Source organism: Podarcis filfolensis, assembly GCF_964270895.1.
Source record: "Podarcis filfolensis genome assembly, chromosome: 5".
NCBI lineage: Eukaryota > Metazoa > Chordata > Lepidosauria > Squamata > Lacertidae > Podarcis > Podarcis filfolensis.
In genome coordinates this window covers 85,245,714-85,263,188 of record NC_139608.1, presented here as the reverse complement: position 1 = coordinate 85,263,188, position 17,475 = coordinate 85,245,714, and the positions used below count along the sequence as shown (strand labels likewise).

The 17,475-nt window shown below is 43.1% G+C and overlaps 1 protein-coding gene across 6 annotated transcripts in view; it reads right to left on the bottom strand.

Moving 5' to 3' along the window:
• NDST2 (N-deacetylase and N-sulfotransferase 2) overlaps positions 1-17,475 on the bottom strand; it is a 102,393-nt gene that overhangs the window by 6,923 nt on the left and 77,995 nt on the right. For all 6 annotated transcript variants that reach the window (XR_014548619.1, XM_083615573.1, XM_083615570.1 and 3 more), the window contains 7 exons: positions 15,984-17,397; positions 8,190-8,277; positions 7,465-7,619; positions 6,937-7,122; positions 5,898-6,026; positions 799-981; positions 72-168 (listed from right to left, as the gene is read on the bottom strand). Coding sequence is in view for 5 of the 6 variants with exons in the window: in XM_083615573.1 (XP_083471699.1) it covers positions 72-168; positions 799-981; positions 5,898-6,026; positions 6,937-7,122; positions 7,465-7,619; positions 8,190-8,277; positions 15,984-16,976 (1,831 nt within the window). In the remaining variant the exon portion in view is untranslated. The remainder of the gene's footprint in view (positions 1-71; positions 169-798; positions 982-5,897; positions 6,027-6,936; positions 7,123-7,464; positions 7,620-8,189; positions 8,278-15,983; positions 17,398-17,475) is intronic.

Below are 17,475 nucleotides of genomic sequence, written 5' to 3'. Positions count from 1 at the left end.
AAGAAAAAGGCCACGTCACACATATATTAAGAGGGCAAAAAAAGACCATGGCGGCCAGTGGGTTACGTTACCAGTTTTCTGAGGACCGACGATGAGAAACTTGGGAAGCCGGTCACATGTCTTCTCTTTGGACCAGATGTCTTTATGCCGCTTGTCATCACAAGGGTTCTACATCAATTAAAAAATCATGCATGAGATAATGTAGGGAATAATTACATCAGGCCTGATAGAAGCACATTCGTGTTTACCCCAATCACTCTGGTCTACAGCACATTAAGAGCTTGGCTGGCATATGTCGTAGAGCATATGCTGGCATCAGTGCTCTATTCTGGATGAAATGATGGTCATTTGTTGGTCAAAGGTATTGTGGCAGTCTCCTGAAGGAGTTAACTGGGCAGGAGCATCAGCAAGCCAACAAAGACATGCCCGAGGAAAGAGGGAAAATAAAATCACAATCGCTAGTCCATCTGTTGAACTATTTAGCAGTGCATTTTCACCATAACTGGGCAGGCCTGGAAGTTTAAAAAACTGGGCCTAAAATTCTGACAAACATATCCGATTCTGTTCAGAAAAACCATACAGCATTTTAGATCCCAGAACCACCACTAGTTCATGCTTTGCGTATTCCCCGCTTAAGCTCTTAAGACCCAATAGGAGAAATACAAACTCTCTCTTCTGTAGCAACCAATGCACATCCACTCTGCTCAGAAGCCCTTTATTTATATTAAACTTATATTAAAGCTCCGAGAAAAACTTCAGCTGCAGGCTGGTTGAAGGGAAATTGTCCTGGAATCTCACCTGCCACAGAGGGTTCTTTTCCTGGGAAAATATTTCAAAATACTTTTTGGCCAGCTGGATGGGCGGCAGAGTCTGTAGACGGAGGTTGGTCCAGCACTGCACAAATTTGACGAGGCTTTCGAAAGTGTAGAGCCCAAGGCGATCGTTTCCATAATTGGACAAGTGGGTCATGAAGATGCTGATCTACAAACAAAGAAGGAAATGGGGGCATTTGTTAGTGTCGAAAGATTGATATCACTTGGAAAATTCTATCTGCTTTCCACTCTTGTTCTGCAGGGACAGCATTGGCCAATGAGCATCTTACACACTCTCAGCAGTTGCTCTCATGTGCAAAATGAAAACAACCCATTGCTCCAAATCCATAGTTCCAGTGCTCACACTATTCAGGTCCCTTGGGCAGGTTCTCTGGATACTCACCTGTAGTTTGGTTCTTTAATTATCATTATTCATTTGATTCACTTATAACCAGCCTCTCTATAAAAATAAATAAATGAATGCCCAGGTGGCCAACTACAATAAAATCCACAGTACAATAATGATGCAATCTATCCAGATGGATTAAAAAGTTTCATTTGAAATCACTGTCTCCAAAGAGTTGCATTCAGTTGGGCAGGACTACAAAGCGTCTGCATTTAAGGATTGCATGCAATCTGGGTTCTTGCTTTCCTCAGGAATCCTGCAAATGTCCTTTTACATGCAACACAGTATCACTTCCCAGGTACAATTAATGGTTCAGCAAGCTCCCACAATGGACAAACCAGGTGGCTACTAAACTCAAAGAAGCCTGTCTGAGGACATGCCTTTAATCTTACATTGCCATAAAGGCAGGGACTTTGCTGCAGCCGACATTGGCTACCACAAAGTCCTTGGGTGCCGCCAAACTTGGGGGGGCATTTTGCTCTTTTGAGGCTTGAAGCATCTGTTTTGTATGGTCAGTCATAATTCTTCTTTATTTTTTAGCCAGATTGGATTCCAAAAATGACTTTAGTGATACCAGGTGCTCATGATCAGACTCAGTCTCTGCAAACAAATGTGGCTCCTAAGCAGATATGCGGTCAAATGAAGACAAAAGAACCTTCCTTTTAAACACACAGCCTCTCACCTGGCTAAAGAAACCAGGTGTCTGCAACAATCTGTGCCTAAGTGACAGTCACCAGATAACAACACCTGTTAACTCTTTAATTAAGAAGTCTGGTGTGGGAAGAACAGATACCTCATCTGTAACACTTCCCAGAGAAGCTGGCCCCTAGGTAAAAGAACATTTAACAAGTGAGGAAATTGGATAGGGGAGAGGAAGGAGAATTAACAAGGTCATGTATTCAGTTTGATTATAGAGAGACTGGTTTTCTGGCAGGCAGGCCTTGTCCGGCATTAACCCGATCAAGCACATCATTATTACAAGGAGAACCGCAATACGTCTTTCCCCCTGGTCTCCAGTTTCCCCGTCAAATGTGACCATCTTAATACAGAATTCCAAACAAGTTTTGGGAACTAGCAGCAAAAACCTTCCTGCACTTGGAGGAGGCTGGTGTGACTGTGAGGCATGGTCTGCTGCCAGATGCTTCCTTTCCATCTCTGACCTTTCAGGGCTGGGATGATTTTGACACCCAAGAGCACACAGCGCATCAAGAGGCTGACCTGGAGGCTCCATGCAAACCATCAAAAGAAGAGCACCCAACTCGCAATGGCAATATTTCCATCCAAGTGCTAAATTACTGACAATTAGCTTCCAGGAGAGAAAGCATTACTAACATATTATGAGGCTGGAGGGGGAATGGACCAGCTTCTCATGGAGGGCCTCAGGGATTCTAGTAGCTCTGGCTAAATGCCTTACACCTAGAGGGAGAGATCTCCCAAGTTTGTTGCTTTATCACGTTCACCAACACGTTTGGGAGAGGAGTTGATTTTCTAAATCTCTGGGCTCGGGATGGGAGATTGGTCTTCACATTAACACCGCTGTCTCTCAGAAGTGAGCCTGAGTGATTTCAAGATCTGGATTACTCTAGGCCAGGGAATGGGGAAACTTGGTGGCCTTTGAATTGACTACAACTCACATGAGCCCCAGGCACCATGTTCAATGGTCGACGGAACCTATAATCCGACATCTGAAGCTGTTTTAAAGGACTCCCTAGGGTGGCTGATCCACAACCACTGGTCTTGGGGCCTCTTGGCAATGCTGTATTTTTATTCATGCACGAACTGCTGAGCCCAGTGGCACTTAGTGCCGTATGGGGAAACAATATGGGCCCAGATTCAATGATCTCTGATCACCAGCAAGGGCTGTTGCGTTAGCATAAGTGCAAGAATAATGGTTGCACAATATGAAATCTCAATACTATAGTTGCACTAGCAGAAGTTTGTTGGGCGACCAGTTGTGCAACATGGAGTATTGTATCTGTTGTGCTACCAGCTACAAGAACTATGCTGGCTCTGTGCCCTTCTCTTGTGCATGTCATCGCTAAGGGACTTTAAATTCAGTGTAAGTTAAATCCCCCTTTTTTTGTCTCTAACCCTAGCTACATAATCATGCGCCATTCCACAGAGACAGGAATTTTGGATGAAGCAGCTTTGGCAAACAACTTACGCTCCTTGGAATCTGAGCTACTCAGCTGAATTCCAGCCACTATCCAGACTAGCCTTGTTAACTACTTTTGAATGGTGTTTGGCATATAAGCAGTATATTAATTAAATAATAATGATAAATCATTCTTTCTCTCTTAATATATAGAGTTTGAACCAAGCTTGTTTTGACTGTCTAACAGCCATGATGTAAGTACTACGGTCCCACCAGTGCTACCGTTCCATACCTTCCCAAACTAGTGACTTAGAGTGGCAACTGTTGTCTACCTATCATCTGACAACGACACCCGACAACCATTCAGACTAATTACCAACAGGCAAGTCTGATCTTATTCCCCAAGATCCTGCCCCCACCTCATCTAAGCAGCCACAACTATTCCTTAAAACTGAACTCAATTATTTTCCCTGGAGATGTTAAAAAACCCAAGTGTGAAAGGGTAGCAATCAGAAATTAAAACAGCGAGCTGAAAATAGACCAGTGATACGCCTGGTGTAGAAGGAACTGGAGGGGTCAAGTGGGAGGTGTGCAACTCTATAGCTTCAGGGAAACGCAAGCAAAGATATGCAATGACTGCCTTTTCTGGGAGCAGAAAGCTGCATTCATTTGCTGACATCATGGTTTGCTGGCTAGTCAGGAGATCAAACATCCTGTGTTTATACTGCAGAGTTAAACATACATACACACACACACACACACTCCAACTCTTGCACTTCTGCATATACTCACAGGGATTCAAACATCTGTTATGGATCAGTGAGGAGAGGCTGTTTGGCGCTCTTTATTTTAGGTGGGACATCTTTATCAGTTAAAGAGGAAGGAGTGAGAGTTTAAAGTCAATTGGCAAGCAAAGCAATTGGTTCACGGACCAGATTGATGATGAAAGGAGAGAGCAAACCAAGGCCAACAACTAGGGAGTAGGATGAGTTGAGGGGACACAGGACATGCTTTTCGGTATTTGGTGTAAAGTAAATTGCTCACTGACTTGTTTTTACAGAAACATCAGGCTGGGAGGAGGTATTGGAGACTGTAATACATTCTGTCCTCTTGCCAAGTGTAGCTAGCTGGGAACATCAGCAATCCTCTTTCAGCGATGACATTATAGAATCATAAAATTGTGTGGTTGGATGGGACCGTGAGAGTCATCTAGTCTAACCTACTGCAACGCTGGAATCTCATCTAAAACATCCTGCCAAGCCACAGAGTGCTCAGCACTCTGGAAAAATTGAATCAGAAAGTTTTCTTTAAAATGTTCTGGGAAGTTTTCTAAATTGATTGGGATCTGATAGAGCAAGTTTATTTCACCCCCCCAATGTACCCTGTGTTAATTTTACATGCTGTAAAGTATTTGAGATGAAACATTCATCTAGAAAAGAATCAATATGAAAACCACAATGTGGTTTGAGTGTCATATTTAAACAAATACAAAGCTTAACTTAGAAATAATCGTTATTGGAATATTTGCCACTATTCTAAGACATGTCAATTTGATAGCCACGAACTTCCCTGACATTTGAGTGGGGGATAAAAGCACTGGAAACTGCTAATATGCTAATTTTAGCATACCCAAAGAGCTGTGCATTAGAATAAAGATCTTTCCCATATATGTATGCAGTGCCCACATCTGAAATACGAAAGGAGGGAAAGTGTGGGATAACCAACATGCTTAAGTCTAATTAATGCATAATGAATGGATACAATTGCAGGTGACATGCAGAAGTATCCAGTTCATGCACCAGAGGTGGTTTTAGGGTAGCATGACTGGCACTGAGCTGCAGGGGGCACCACAACCATGATGGAGAACAGAGCGCGACAGGCAGAGGGTGCCAAATTTTAGCGCTGCACAGGGCGTTGCTGAAATTTGAGACACCCAAGTCTGCCACTCAGTCACTGCATGGGGGCATGGAGGAATCATGCTTGCTGGCCTCATCTCTAATCGCTAGGCACCTGCTGCACCCTCCCTGCCACCACCATTAATCCCTGTGCACATAGCGCAGAAGGTTCAGACCAGTTTCTCGCAGACTGATCTAAATACTGAATACTTGGAGGGCAGGGACAAAGCAAGCGATTGCAACCCTGTTTCCCCTCCAGGCATTGAGTCTAAGAATGTAGGCTGCTCCTGAGAAGAAGGTTTATCCCTAGGAAGAACCTCTGTCATATTTATGTCCTCCCTGAAGCATTTTCAGTAGGTTCCTGGGTGGCAAAACTGTTTGGCCAATTTTTCTCACAAATGCTTCCCTTCACTTTTTTGCCCAACTTTTGCCAAATACACACACCTCAGCTGTTTTCTTTTTCTGTGCTCTTAAGAAAAAAATAAAAACCTGACCACCACTGATGTAGGGTAGAAAAAAATAAAATTCATTGTTGGCGAGACAGCCCGGTGAGAATTAGGCTTCAGGACTGCTGCCTGTGTTTAGCATCTGTGCAGACTGAATTTCCAACTACTTTTTCCCATCCTTCACCACATAAAGCACACAGGTAGTCACAAACACTGCCCCCCCCCCAATGCTGCGGTACTTACTGGGTTCAAGAGCACTGTCAGAAAGAGTTCACCACCGCGAATGCTTTTGTCCAGCTCCTTGGAGCCACCAGGATACTCATTATAAAATATGGTGTGAGTGAAAAGACCACAAGTCTGTCGAGGCAACACCTGGGAGAGCCAGAGGGAGAGGAAAAATTAGAGATGGCCATGGATTATCCCTGTGAATTTTAACATGCAGCCAACAGTGGGAACATGTAGCCAAAGGAGAAGGCAATTCTACTGGGGTTTGATGGTGTCAACATCATATTTGCTATTCTGCTATCATTCCTAACTGCCATTTTCAGTCCCACTCCAAAAAGAAAGAAAGAAAAAACACACCACTTGGTGTTCTGCGGCTACTCGGCATATTTAGTCCTCGTGAGGCTGTTCTGAGGTTTCCTTCCTCACAAGAAATTTCCCTAAACTTTTTCTTGCATTTCCGCAAACCCCATGGTTCTCCTACGCATGCTGAAAGCCCCATCCATGCACAAGAGGCTACGTGAGGATTGGCACTCAAGGGAACTGAGTTCTTTATTAATACATAATGTAAAGTTAAAGGAGGGAATCAATCCAGCCTCTCCTGCTCATCTGCCCAATAGCGACACAACTGTAGGAGCAGTTACATGGCTCCACTTGGAAGCTCTTCTGTCTCGAATCCTACATACTGGGAATTCTACACTGGTCTGAGTGATTGCTACAAAGAACTGACTGATTTATGAAGGGCTACTAACCACAGTGCCTATGTTCTGTCTCCTTTGTTGGAGGCAATATGCCTCAGGATTCCAGTTGATGGGGATCACAAGTGGAGAGTACTGTTGTATTCATGCCCTGCTTGCAAGCCTCCTAGAGGCATCATTGGCCACTGTGAGAACAGGGCTCTGGACTGCATGGACCTTGGCAAAATCTTTCTTTTGCTCCCTTTGCTTTTGTGTTTGAGAGTTTCAGGGAAGATTAGCATTCAAAATGCAGGGATGAGTACCCAATAAGCTAGTGGCCATGTTTCTCCTCCAGATAATCAATAGGGGCTTCATTGTCTCACCATGATTCCGTTATGGATGAAGCCCCGCCGGTACCGGGCAGGCCGAAGGTGCGGATATTCCTCTGTGCTGGTCACCTGGATGCCCCAGACAGCTTTCCATGCCTCGTAGAGCTGTGCATGGACAGGGTAAACTCCTGAGTGGTGGGGGGCTACTGCATAGCCTAGGTCCGTGGGGATCCCATGCTCCTGGAAGACGAACACAGTTGGTAAGAACCCTCTATTCCCTGTGTTGCTAGCAGTTTGCTGAATAGAAGGAAGGCAGAAATGGCGAGGCAGAAATCTCAAAACGAAAAGTAAATAAGTGAGTTAGTAAATCGGAACTTGGGTCTGGGGTATATGACATGACACATTTATACTAGGTTTGTAAATAGTCAATTGCCTGTGAAGAGTAAAACATTGCCTCTAGGCAACAAGGCATGGATAAAATGAAAGGAAACTTGGCAGAATATTGTTGAGATGGCAATTTTTGGATCAGCGAGGTCAAACTTCTCACAGACTGGAACATCCCCCGTTGAATTTGCTCCTTACCAAAGCAAACTGCTTGTTGAGTTTCATTTGCTCGGCTAGCACAGTGACGTTGTGAAAGAGATGTGGCTGCATGTGACTCCACATGTGCGGGAACCACCAGAACTCCTTCCTATGCTTTAGCAGCATGTCGTCCCCTTCATCTTCCTCATCAGTACCTAGAATGAAGGGGGAAGGAAGGAAGGGGTGCTCAACTGTCAGTCATCATAGACACTAAATGGCCAAACCAGAGAAGACAACATTTCATTTGCATGAATGGCTTTTAAAAGGAAACAGCAGGCGCCAGGTTCCCATCCACACCAGGGACCTGCTGTGGCATAGCTGGGGGGCATTAACCCTTTGCCCCACACTGTGGTGTTGATCCAAATGAGCCCCCTGCTTCTGCACCTGCTATCTTCCCTGGCATAAAAAGCTCCCATTCGCTCCATTGTACTGATAGCACTCAAGAGCTGTCAGAAGACCACTTGGATCCAGTAGTTCCCCAAATCAAAGAATTCAAATAGGCCCCAACCTCTGTCGAGGTTACATGTCCCTGTAAGCCAAAACCCTGCCAGATATTTATCTATCCTGGACAAAAAAACTGCAGTGAGGCCCAGAGGGTTAACAAACCTTCTTTTACCTGATACCAGGCTCCTGATCCAGACCAGACTTTACACAACTGCTGACTGTGTGGATGGCATATCACTAAGAAATATGCAATACAGGTGAAAAGAAGAAAGGCAGCTTACCAGTGTGGTAGAATTTCCCAGAAAATCCCAGGTTGAAAGTAAAATTGGGAACCAAAGTCCTCAACTTGTTCTGAGTGTTCAGTAGAGCCTGAAAAATAAGAAAAGGGGGGGGGGAGAGAAGGGGACAAACTTCAAAACAGATTCTTAATCAGATTTTTCAACAAGAAGGGCACTTCCATACAAAGCCTACATGCTGGCAGCAATGCACAAGCAGCCTTCCAAACATTGGCTTCTTAAAGGCTGACCCTTGTCTTTGGCAAGCGTGTTCAGGAGAGCACAGCACCACACACCAGCCCTGTCCCTGGCCTTGCTCTCGGGTTCTCTGTTTTTGAGGAGAAGATAGTGCATAGCTTTCTTCAGATATGGCAAACCCTACGCTAGATCAACTCATCCACAAAATGTTTAGGTTGGCCAGCAGGACCATAGGCTTCCGCCTCAGTTTTTAAAATGTTGTCCAGGGAACCAGAGTTGAATGTGATGATTAACCTGCTATTGTTATTTACATAGTAACTCATGATTGTCTACCTTTAATCTTCTGCAAAGTCAAAAATAAAGCAGCGGCCAATTTAACTACCAAAGCATATAATCTATGCCTTCTTTATGGCTTTATCCTGCAAATAAAAGTCCCATCTTTCAATAGAGATATACACCTGTTGCCTATTAATCGCTATTTTAATTGTGATTGTCAATTGTCAAAAAATTCCATACAATTTAGAAGTGGTTAACATTGTAAAATTTGGATTGTGGTCATATATGCATCAAATATATTTTCTGTAGCTAAGAAACAGTGCCACAGTATGCTTTTTATCACATTCTTCCCCAACACTTTCCCTTACGTAATGTGTTTTTAATGTGGTTATTACTGAGATTCATAAGTCACTCTGGGAGCCTTTTTTGGTAGAAATGTGGGATTGAAATGAAATGAAATGAAACAAATAAGCTGATGGAGCAATTGCCTTCTTCCAGTTGGTTGCTATGCACATTTTGGCAGCTTTAAGTACCCTCACAATAATTTTACACACAGAGTTATTAACCAAGTATTATTTCAGGAGTTAGTCGTATTTGACAGCCAGTCATATTCATTTATCATGTTCAGAAGATTAGCCTAAAGAAGGCTGTATTACTGGACAGTCCCTGCCTCCCTGGATATTATTATTAGGATTTCATAAAAGTTATACATAGCTTGATTGTAAACAACAACCTTCAAAGTGGTTTACAAAATATAAAGCAGAAGAATTACAGACCTACTTTAAACATGCACAAGTTAAAATACTAAAACATATCAAAATTACTTCTAATAAAATTATTTCTAAGGAACTGGGTAGGGTTGTCTAAACAGGAATGTTTTTAGCAGGCTCCAAAAAGAATACAGTGAATCTGCTATATTCCCTGCATAAGGCACAACAATATATCTTGAAATACTGGCACCTGAGAGCAGGAGCATTGCATTGTCCATCACACAAATTGGCACATGCTGAATTACATGTATAGTTGCCTCTGGGTAAAATACCAACAACATAGTGAGTAGCTGAGATTTAGATTCATTTATTTGTATCTAGTCAACAGACCACACTATAAGACAAAGGTTTAACAGTATGAAAGCAACACAAGAACTGTACTTTTCAAAATTAGTTTCCTGAAAACGCGGGGGTGGGGGGAGAAATCTGGGGCCTCTTCCTCTGAAGAGGAAGAACAAGATACCTCTGAATGTATATGAGGAGTTTTATGAATAAGACCAAAGCCAAGGGGATTCAGACTGAGCTCTAACAGAAACGATTGCTCCCTGAAATAGTGTTCGTCACATTCTGCTACTTGGAGGATGGTCCATGCTGGAGATATGGGTACGCCCAGATAATGCCTATGCTTGGGAGATTTATACTTCCCCACAGCCCTCACCACCACTTGAATAAATAATAATAATAATAATAATAATAATAATAATAATAATAATAATTGTATACCGCCCTTCATATGAAGAGCTGAGGGCAGTTCACAACAGAAAAATAACAAAATTAGAATGCTTGGACCATTTACAAGGTTTTCTAGTGTGTCTAAGCTATAATCCCCTCATAATGATACCTGATGATTGTTTTATTTTATATTTACAAAATGTACAAGTTGATAATGCAGAACATGGGCATGGCTGAAGAGAAACTTAATTTTATTGACTTAAATAATTTTGTACCGCTCTTCAGCCAAAATGAAAAAGAAGTACAGCAACCTTTTGTCATTTTTTGGAAGACTGTTAAGCCATCTAGTCTAATCAAGAGTTCTGGAGAACTTGAGAGCTTGTGCACTATTGTGCAATATGTTGGTTGGCCTACTAAATGTATTGCCATAACAACAGACTGCCAAACAACACATTTTTATATTACGTAATCTTGAAAATTTAAACTTGTTCCTTTTAAAGGGTACTTTACATTTACCTGATATCATTTTGACTGAGTGAATGCTAGTCTAGCTTCCCTCTTGGATCCTAGTTTCCCTGCTCTCGACAAGCTCCACTTCATCACAAGTCGTCCCCTTTGGATATGTAGCCTGAACATGCAAGGGCAAAAAGTGTGTTGGGGGCCTGGGATGAATGTGCCACTACCTTAATGTCCACCCCACCCCAAAACACACTGGTCCTGCCCTCTCCACTCCTAGACTTCACACACTTAGTACAAAGTTCAGATGTTTGGCCGAATGCCCTCTTGCAATCTGAAGTTGTGAATTACCAGGTTTCCCAGTTGTGTGGAGGCTTCTAAGAATGTTTAGCTGAACATGCTGAGAAGCTTCTTTCAGACTTTCATGCTCAAGTGGGAAGATTGGGAGTAGAGGGTTTGAGGCTGCCATGCTCAGGGATGTTGTAGAGTGAGAATGCCCACCCCTTGTCCTTGTCTACAATCATTCCATGAACCAGCTGAATGAAGCCTGCAGACCACAGTTTGAGGACCATTGTCCTCTCCTGCACAATGTGCTTTCTTCTTAATTTCATGTGCTTCTGAGAAGGTAGGGACCATACATTTCTCCCCTATATAATGCCACATACATTCACACATTCCTCAAGCAAGTAAAGAATCTATTATAGTTATTTAATACAGGGCAAGTTTATAGTCTCCAGTATTTTGATAGAAGAATAACTGCCCTTACCAAAATCTGGATGAAAATGCCATGTGTGCCACTTGTAGGGCTAAGCAAAGACGGCAAGTGTGCAGACAAATAAAGGTGCAAGTGCAGGCCTTGCTGGAAGCGACACCATCTCATTCCTAAGGGTGTTTCTTGGCGATCTGCAACTATAGTAGTTGCAAACCTGCCTGTTTCCACACCAGGACAAATACAACAAAATTTTGAAGCCTATCTTCCGCCCTAAAAGAAATGTTCCTGTTTAGGGTTTCAGTCAGCCATTCCCTCCAAGCAAGATTTTTCACTCGCCTCTCTATCCCACCAGTATTCCTTTTACTTTTCCAATTTGTAGTTTTTAATTTTGTTGCTACTGAGCATGCTCCGTCCTGTTTTGGCTGTTTTTTGGAGTGGTTGGGTGTGGATTACCCCAACATGGTTTTATTCTTTCTTTCTTTTGTACTAAGCAATTGATTCTCAGTGGCCCCATTTTGGCTACAGTCCTGTCAGCACTGGCCACCTGAGTTTACCATTATTGAGCAGTCTCCAATCGCTAGGAAAGTTTGGTGTGAAGATGAGTGAGAAAGAGATGATGCTAAGAGGCTTACCCTTTTGTGCACTGAGGGAGATTTAAAGCCTTGCTTTGGGTTACTATGACAACATATCTGCCAGCTGATAAATCCTAAACAACCCTGTTCCTTGTGGCAGCTGCAACTGTATTGTTGGCAGCTAGTACCAACTAGCCCCCATTCTGATGTTTTCATCCTGGTGTTTTTAATGATTCCCCAAACCCTAAGCACCCTCTGCAGGCTCACTGTTGACCTAAAAGAAATCAGTTGCAATCTTAAAGTACCAAGAAGATTCACAATGCATAATCATTAACAAGGACAGAAAAGGAAGCGGGAAATATTTATATATATATATATATATAAATCTTCTATCTGTAGGCCATTCCACCTCTTCTCCAACATTCTACAATACTGAACACAAGTCTGCACCTATTAACATTTTATTTTCCCCATTATACCTTTCCCAAAACTGAAGTTTACCTGGTCCTTTTAACCACTCCAATGTTGTAACCCCCTCACAAAATATCTGAATTGTACAAGATATATCAACAGTAGCATAAACATAGTGCCATGTGCTTTCTGCAGCCAGATTACTTAAATATCGTTGCTTACTACATTCTCTTACAAAACAACTTTGCCTATGAAAAGATTAAAAATGCACGCCACTTTGTTTTTCATATATATAAATATTTTGAAGGAGTATTTTGTTCCTTCCAGTTCAAGTGTGTGTGGGGGGGGACACCCTTATGCCCTCTTAATAGTCACATCTTCTCAGCTCATCATTAGGTTTGGTTGAATTGTTTCTTTTAACTACCTATAAAAATAGGAATAAATTTGACCAGGACATAATATCCAGTGCTTCCTGCTCTTACAGTAAAGGAGGAAGGATTACTGAGCAGACAGGTTCCTACTGCTATTCAACTTTGGTGTGAACATGAGAAGGGGAAAATACTAGTCCTCACACTACTTTCAGCACTGCTTGCATAGTCAGCTACAAAGCCAAAGGTCCTGTTGTTACCTGGCTGCTCATCAAATATTGGCCTGTCTTGTGCCTGAGAAATTGCATGTTACTGCATTATTCTGTGCACTCACAGGACAGAACACTTTGTCATTATTTGTGGGCATTATTTTATAAAAGTGCAGGATAATTATCCAAGCCACTGCTTGTTATACCATTCTCAATCAGCCATGCAAACACATACATGTGGAATGTCATATGCTAGAAAAATCTAGAATGGATGATTTATGTATTAGCACACACATAGTACAAAGATTTACAAACCACTTGGTGAAAAAGCTCTGCAAATAGTGCACAATAACAACTGTAGATAAAAACACAGTTAAAATCCAGAAACCAATTAAAAGACAAATAAGTTTGGGGCTTTTAAGGAAAAAGTGCATGATTGGTTGGCTATGCAGCTGCATTAACACATCCATTATTCCAGATGATGTGTAAAACATGCATTTTCTAGAAACAGAATTTGGTAGTGACAGCAAATCTTGGAAACATCTTATTTCCCTTAAGAGACAGGCAACTTTCAATTTGGGAGGCAGGGTTCTTTGTGGCAGAGATGACCATTTGCTACTTGAAAGTTCCCCAGGCGCTGCTCAGGAGGAGCTCCAGTGGCAGGATCTCACTCAGCACAAGCCCAGTTCCTCCCATGTTCTATACATCTGTCCCCTTGCAGCTTTCTAAGCCACAATAACCCTTCCCCAATTATTGACTAAGAAAGCCTTAAAAAGAGATTGCAAAATTCTGCTAAACTAATTCATACAAGCAAATTAAGCTTGCATGCTAAGTCTTTTTACATAGTTTGCACTGCTGATTTAAGCTGCTGTCCAGTGTGCAACACTACAGAAAGATGCTTTTCCCAAAACAATTTTCATCACCAAGGCACAATCTGAATCCTTTTAGAAGGCAAGGCAGCAGGATCTATCATATTTAAACTTGATTAGGCATTTGGTTAGACTAACCTGAATCCCTTTTATATAACTTGTCAGGAAAACATACCAGCTATTTTTTCACTGGGAAATTCCCCTCCACTTCCTTCTCCCTCTGAGAACTCAATAACAAACCCATGAAATTATTTCTTTTTTTTTTAAAAAAAATGAAAACTCATTAACCTTTCCAGCTCTGCACCCACAGAGCCTCTTTTAAATGGATAAATCTGAGCTTTATCTGCTTTGCCTGAAATTCTGTTTCACTGATCTCAGATTATTGCTCCATTTCACTCTACTAAACCTCCAAACAAAATATATTTTAGAATGATCTGGTCTGAGGTTGTGTCTGTTTGTTTTTTTGCAGTCACTTGAGAAACCTTCTATCTTCCTTCTGGGGCAAATAGAGTGCCGAATATGTCTGATATAATTGCATTTGTGAAGCTGTGGGTCTGGTCCCTGGCTGGGAATCCAATCTCAGATAGTTTGCAGAATGGAAGTCATATAAATACAGCACAAAATAAATAAAATGAGTAATGCAAGGAGGGTGAGCAATTTCCAGAAATAAACAGGGGTGTTGCTTGCTCGGCTTTGGGAGGGATTGCCCTGGTGATTTGGGTTTAAGTTCTACTGATAAACACAGGATTATAGATAGGGTTTTCAGAGTCTGAAGTATGGTTATAGAGGCATGCCCTGACCATTCTCACAAAGGGACAAGTTATTATGAATTTCTGCCTTTCTTACAGTGTTCCTCTTAGGCCTGTTTCACACAATCATTTTTCCGTACACAGAGATTTAGATTAGGTTAGCATCCAGCCATTATCTGTAGTCTCTACAGATAGCTTTGGCAGAAGCTATGTTAAGTCTTTCTCACTGCTTCCATCTTCCCTAGCACCTGGGGTGAACAGAAACTGACCCCTGCCCTCACCCAAATCCTCTAAATGCTCAGGGGAGTGCATGTATATGTCTGAGATCTGGCAATCAAATATGTGTTGCCCTTGTTCATGGCGATTGGCCTAGTTGCGTATCACATTAAGCCATAGCAATGATTTAATATGAACACACCGTCTGCTACTGAACACTGCTCAAAATTCTCACTCTACTACTCACCTACTCTGCTGCTGGGAAGCAAGACAGAGTTTGGTGTGTCATGTGAATGTGGGCTGGCTGTTTGTTACCCCTGAGCAAAGCACAAACCCTTGTTACTGCTTGTTGAAGATCACAATATGCCAGACTTTAGCTTGTCCTCCCCCCCCCCCCATGGCATGGCAGCAGGAGTGGGAGAGGAGCACAGCAAGAACTTCTCCGCAGAATGCTTCACACTTACATAAAACCATAGTTTGTTTTTAACTACAACTTAATGTGATGTGCAAACTAGGCCACAGTCTCTTTGGAAAAATGACATCATGAAGAAGAGGTCCTAGCATAGGTCATCAGGGACAATTGAGACAAAGAGGGACACAAAAGCTGCAGACCAGGATTCCTAATACTTTATAAATGCTTTTTCAAGGAAAGTTGTCAGTACAACTGCACTCACATCTGCAAACCGGACACTTCCATACCATTCCACCAACTATACTGAAGAGAGCTGGCAGTAACTGTTTTACAGGACCCTCAAGTTGAGAGTTGTTGTGCAAGCAGATATAAAGCAGAAGCCATGTGGTCCAGCTTCTCTGGCATCAGCCCTCATATTATGCTGGAAGAGGCTCAAACTGAGCCTCTGCTTCTGTCACCACCCATCATACTAATAAATAGAAGAGCTTCTCATAGCCCAATTCTGTACATGGAATTAAGTCCTTTAAGTCCTACTGGGTTCAGTGAAACTTAGCCCCTAGCAAGTCTGCTATAGATTTCAGAAGGTCTGAAGCCCAGGCATGAAGCAGTGGCTTAAGTTTGTGTGTGTGTGTGTGTGTGTGTGTGTGTGAGAGAGAGAGAGAGAGAGAGAGAGAGAGTGCATGCAGAAAAAAACAAGGTCTACATCCTTGCCATCTCTTAGGACCCAACCAAATGTGGAGCTCAAGCCATGATGGTCACCACAAAAGGAAGTTGCTTGCCCTTTTCCACACTGTAATGGCTAGTAGATCTTAACCCCTATTTACATTTCATGACAGTATGTGTTCCCCCACCCCTAATCCAGACCACTGGCTGCCATCGGCATGAAAATGCAGAAAATGCCCAACTTTACCTCTACATCCGACACCTTCATGCGTGTGCCCTCTTTGCCCACAAAGATATCATCGATGTCCACAAGGATGTAGCGATCAAGGGTCAGACATAGACGCTTGCCAGTCAGGTAAGCAATAGCGTCAACAAAGATCAGCTTGTGAAGCCAGAAGTTGAGGTTATTACCAAAAAGGACCCGCTGGATGCCATCATGCAAACCAAGGTCCTGCACCACGGTAGCATGCAGAGCTCTGTGGGTGGTCAGATGCGGGATTGACTCTGAAGATTTGGTGCTGGCCATCAACACAGGTTCGTAGGTGGTGTGATTTGACTGGAACACTGTCCAGTCATCACCAGGCAGGGGGCCTTGCTCCACTTCATTAGCCTGAGTTACGTACAGGAGCGGGGCACTGGGATTGATGTGATAGTCTCGCAACCCTAGATTGGAATGTAGGAAAAGGGGAAAGCCCTTGAGTTGAGCACTGAGCAAGCTGTTCTCATTTGCTTTGAAGAAGCCAATGATCCCCACTCCATATTCCACACAGTATTTGTCCAAGAGGTCCCTGTTCCAGGTATCCAGGTTCACATATTTAAGGATATTCTCATAGATAATAAGAGCATAGCGGCCATGGTCTTTGTCTGTCAGAGTGGGCATGTCTCCCTTTCCAGGGGCAATCTCTGTCCTGTATTTAAACCGGCTAGATTCCAAGATAGCCACAATCTCCTGACCCAGTTGGGAATAGATGCTTTCCACAAAGACGAGCACCACAGGGTCTGTGCGTGAGTTGTCCACTGATTTCATAAGCCTCCAGCTTGCCTGGGGTTGAATAAGAACCCTGTGCTGGTTGCTACAATCGCTGAAGGGCAACGGAGGCGGTTCCTTTATTTTGGGGCTGTTGGTAACGTAGTAAGCCAGGAAGCACATGGAAACCAGGCTGAAAGCAATGAGCAGCAGGATCAATCTGTGGAGCTCCAGCTGTCGCACATGCCTCACTACTTTCCACAGATGAATCATGGTGAGGTGCGTGGCTTATCCCTTCCTCAAGCTTGGCACCAACCAAGCTGCCTTCGGTGTCTCCAACGCCACCACCGGAAGAGCCAGTGGCAGCTCACAGAGAAGAAATGTGGGCTGCAGAGAGGGATAAAGCTTAAGCAAGCAGCTACAAGACTAGATGCCCAGTGATCTGCCATTTATCTCAAGTGACCATGGCCTTCAAGTCCCATTGCTCCTCTGAGTGCTGCTGCTGCCCTCCTCCTTCACTTCTCCACTTGCTCAGAAGAGTCCTAGGAAGGAGGTGGGTCATGTGCAGTTCTGAATTCCTTGGCTTCAGATGCAAATGTCAGGCATCAGGGGTAGGGAAAGCATTCCACAAACGGAAGAGTTGCCTCAGCTGGCTGACTTGCCCGTCACATGATAGTCACCGTCGACTGGCAACCTGCAATGAAGAAAGAAATTACATGTTAAGGGCAGGCGAACTAATGGGCAGTGGGACAGTGTGCTTGCGGATTAGAAT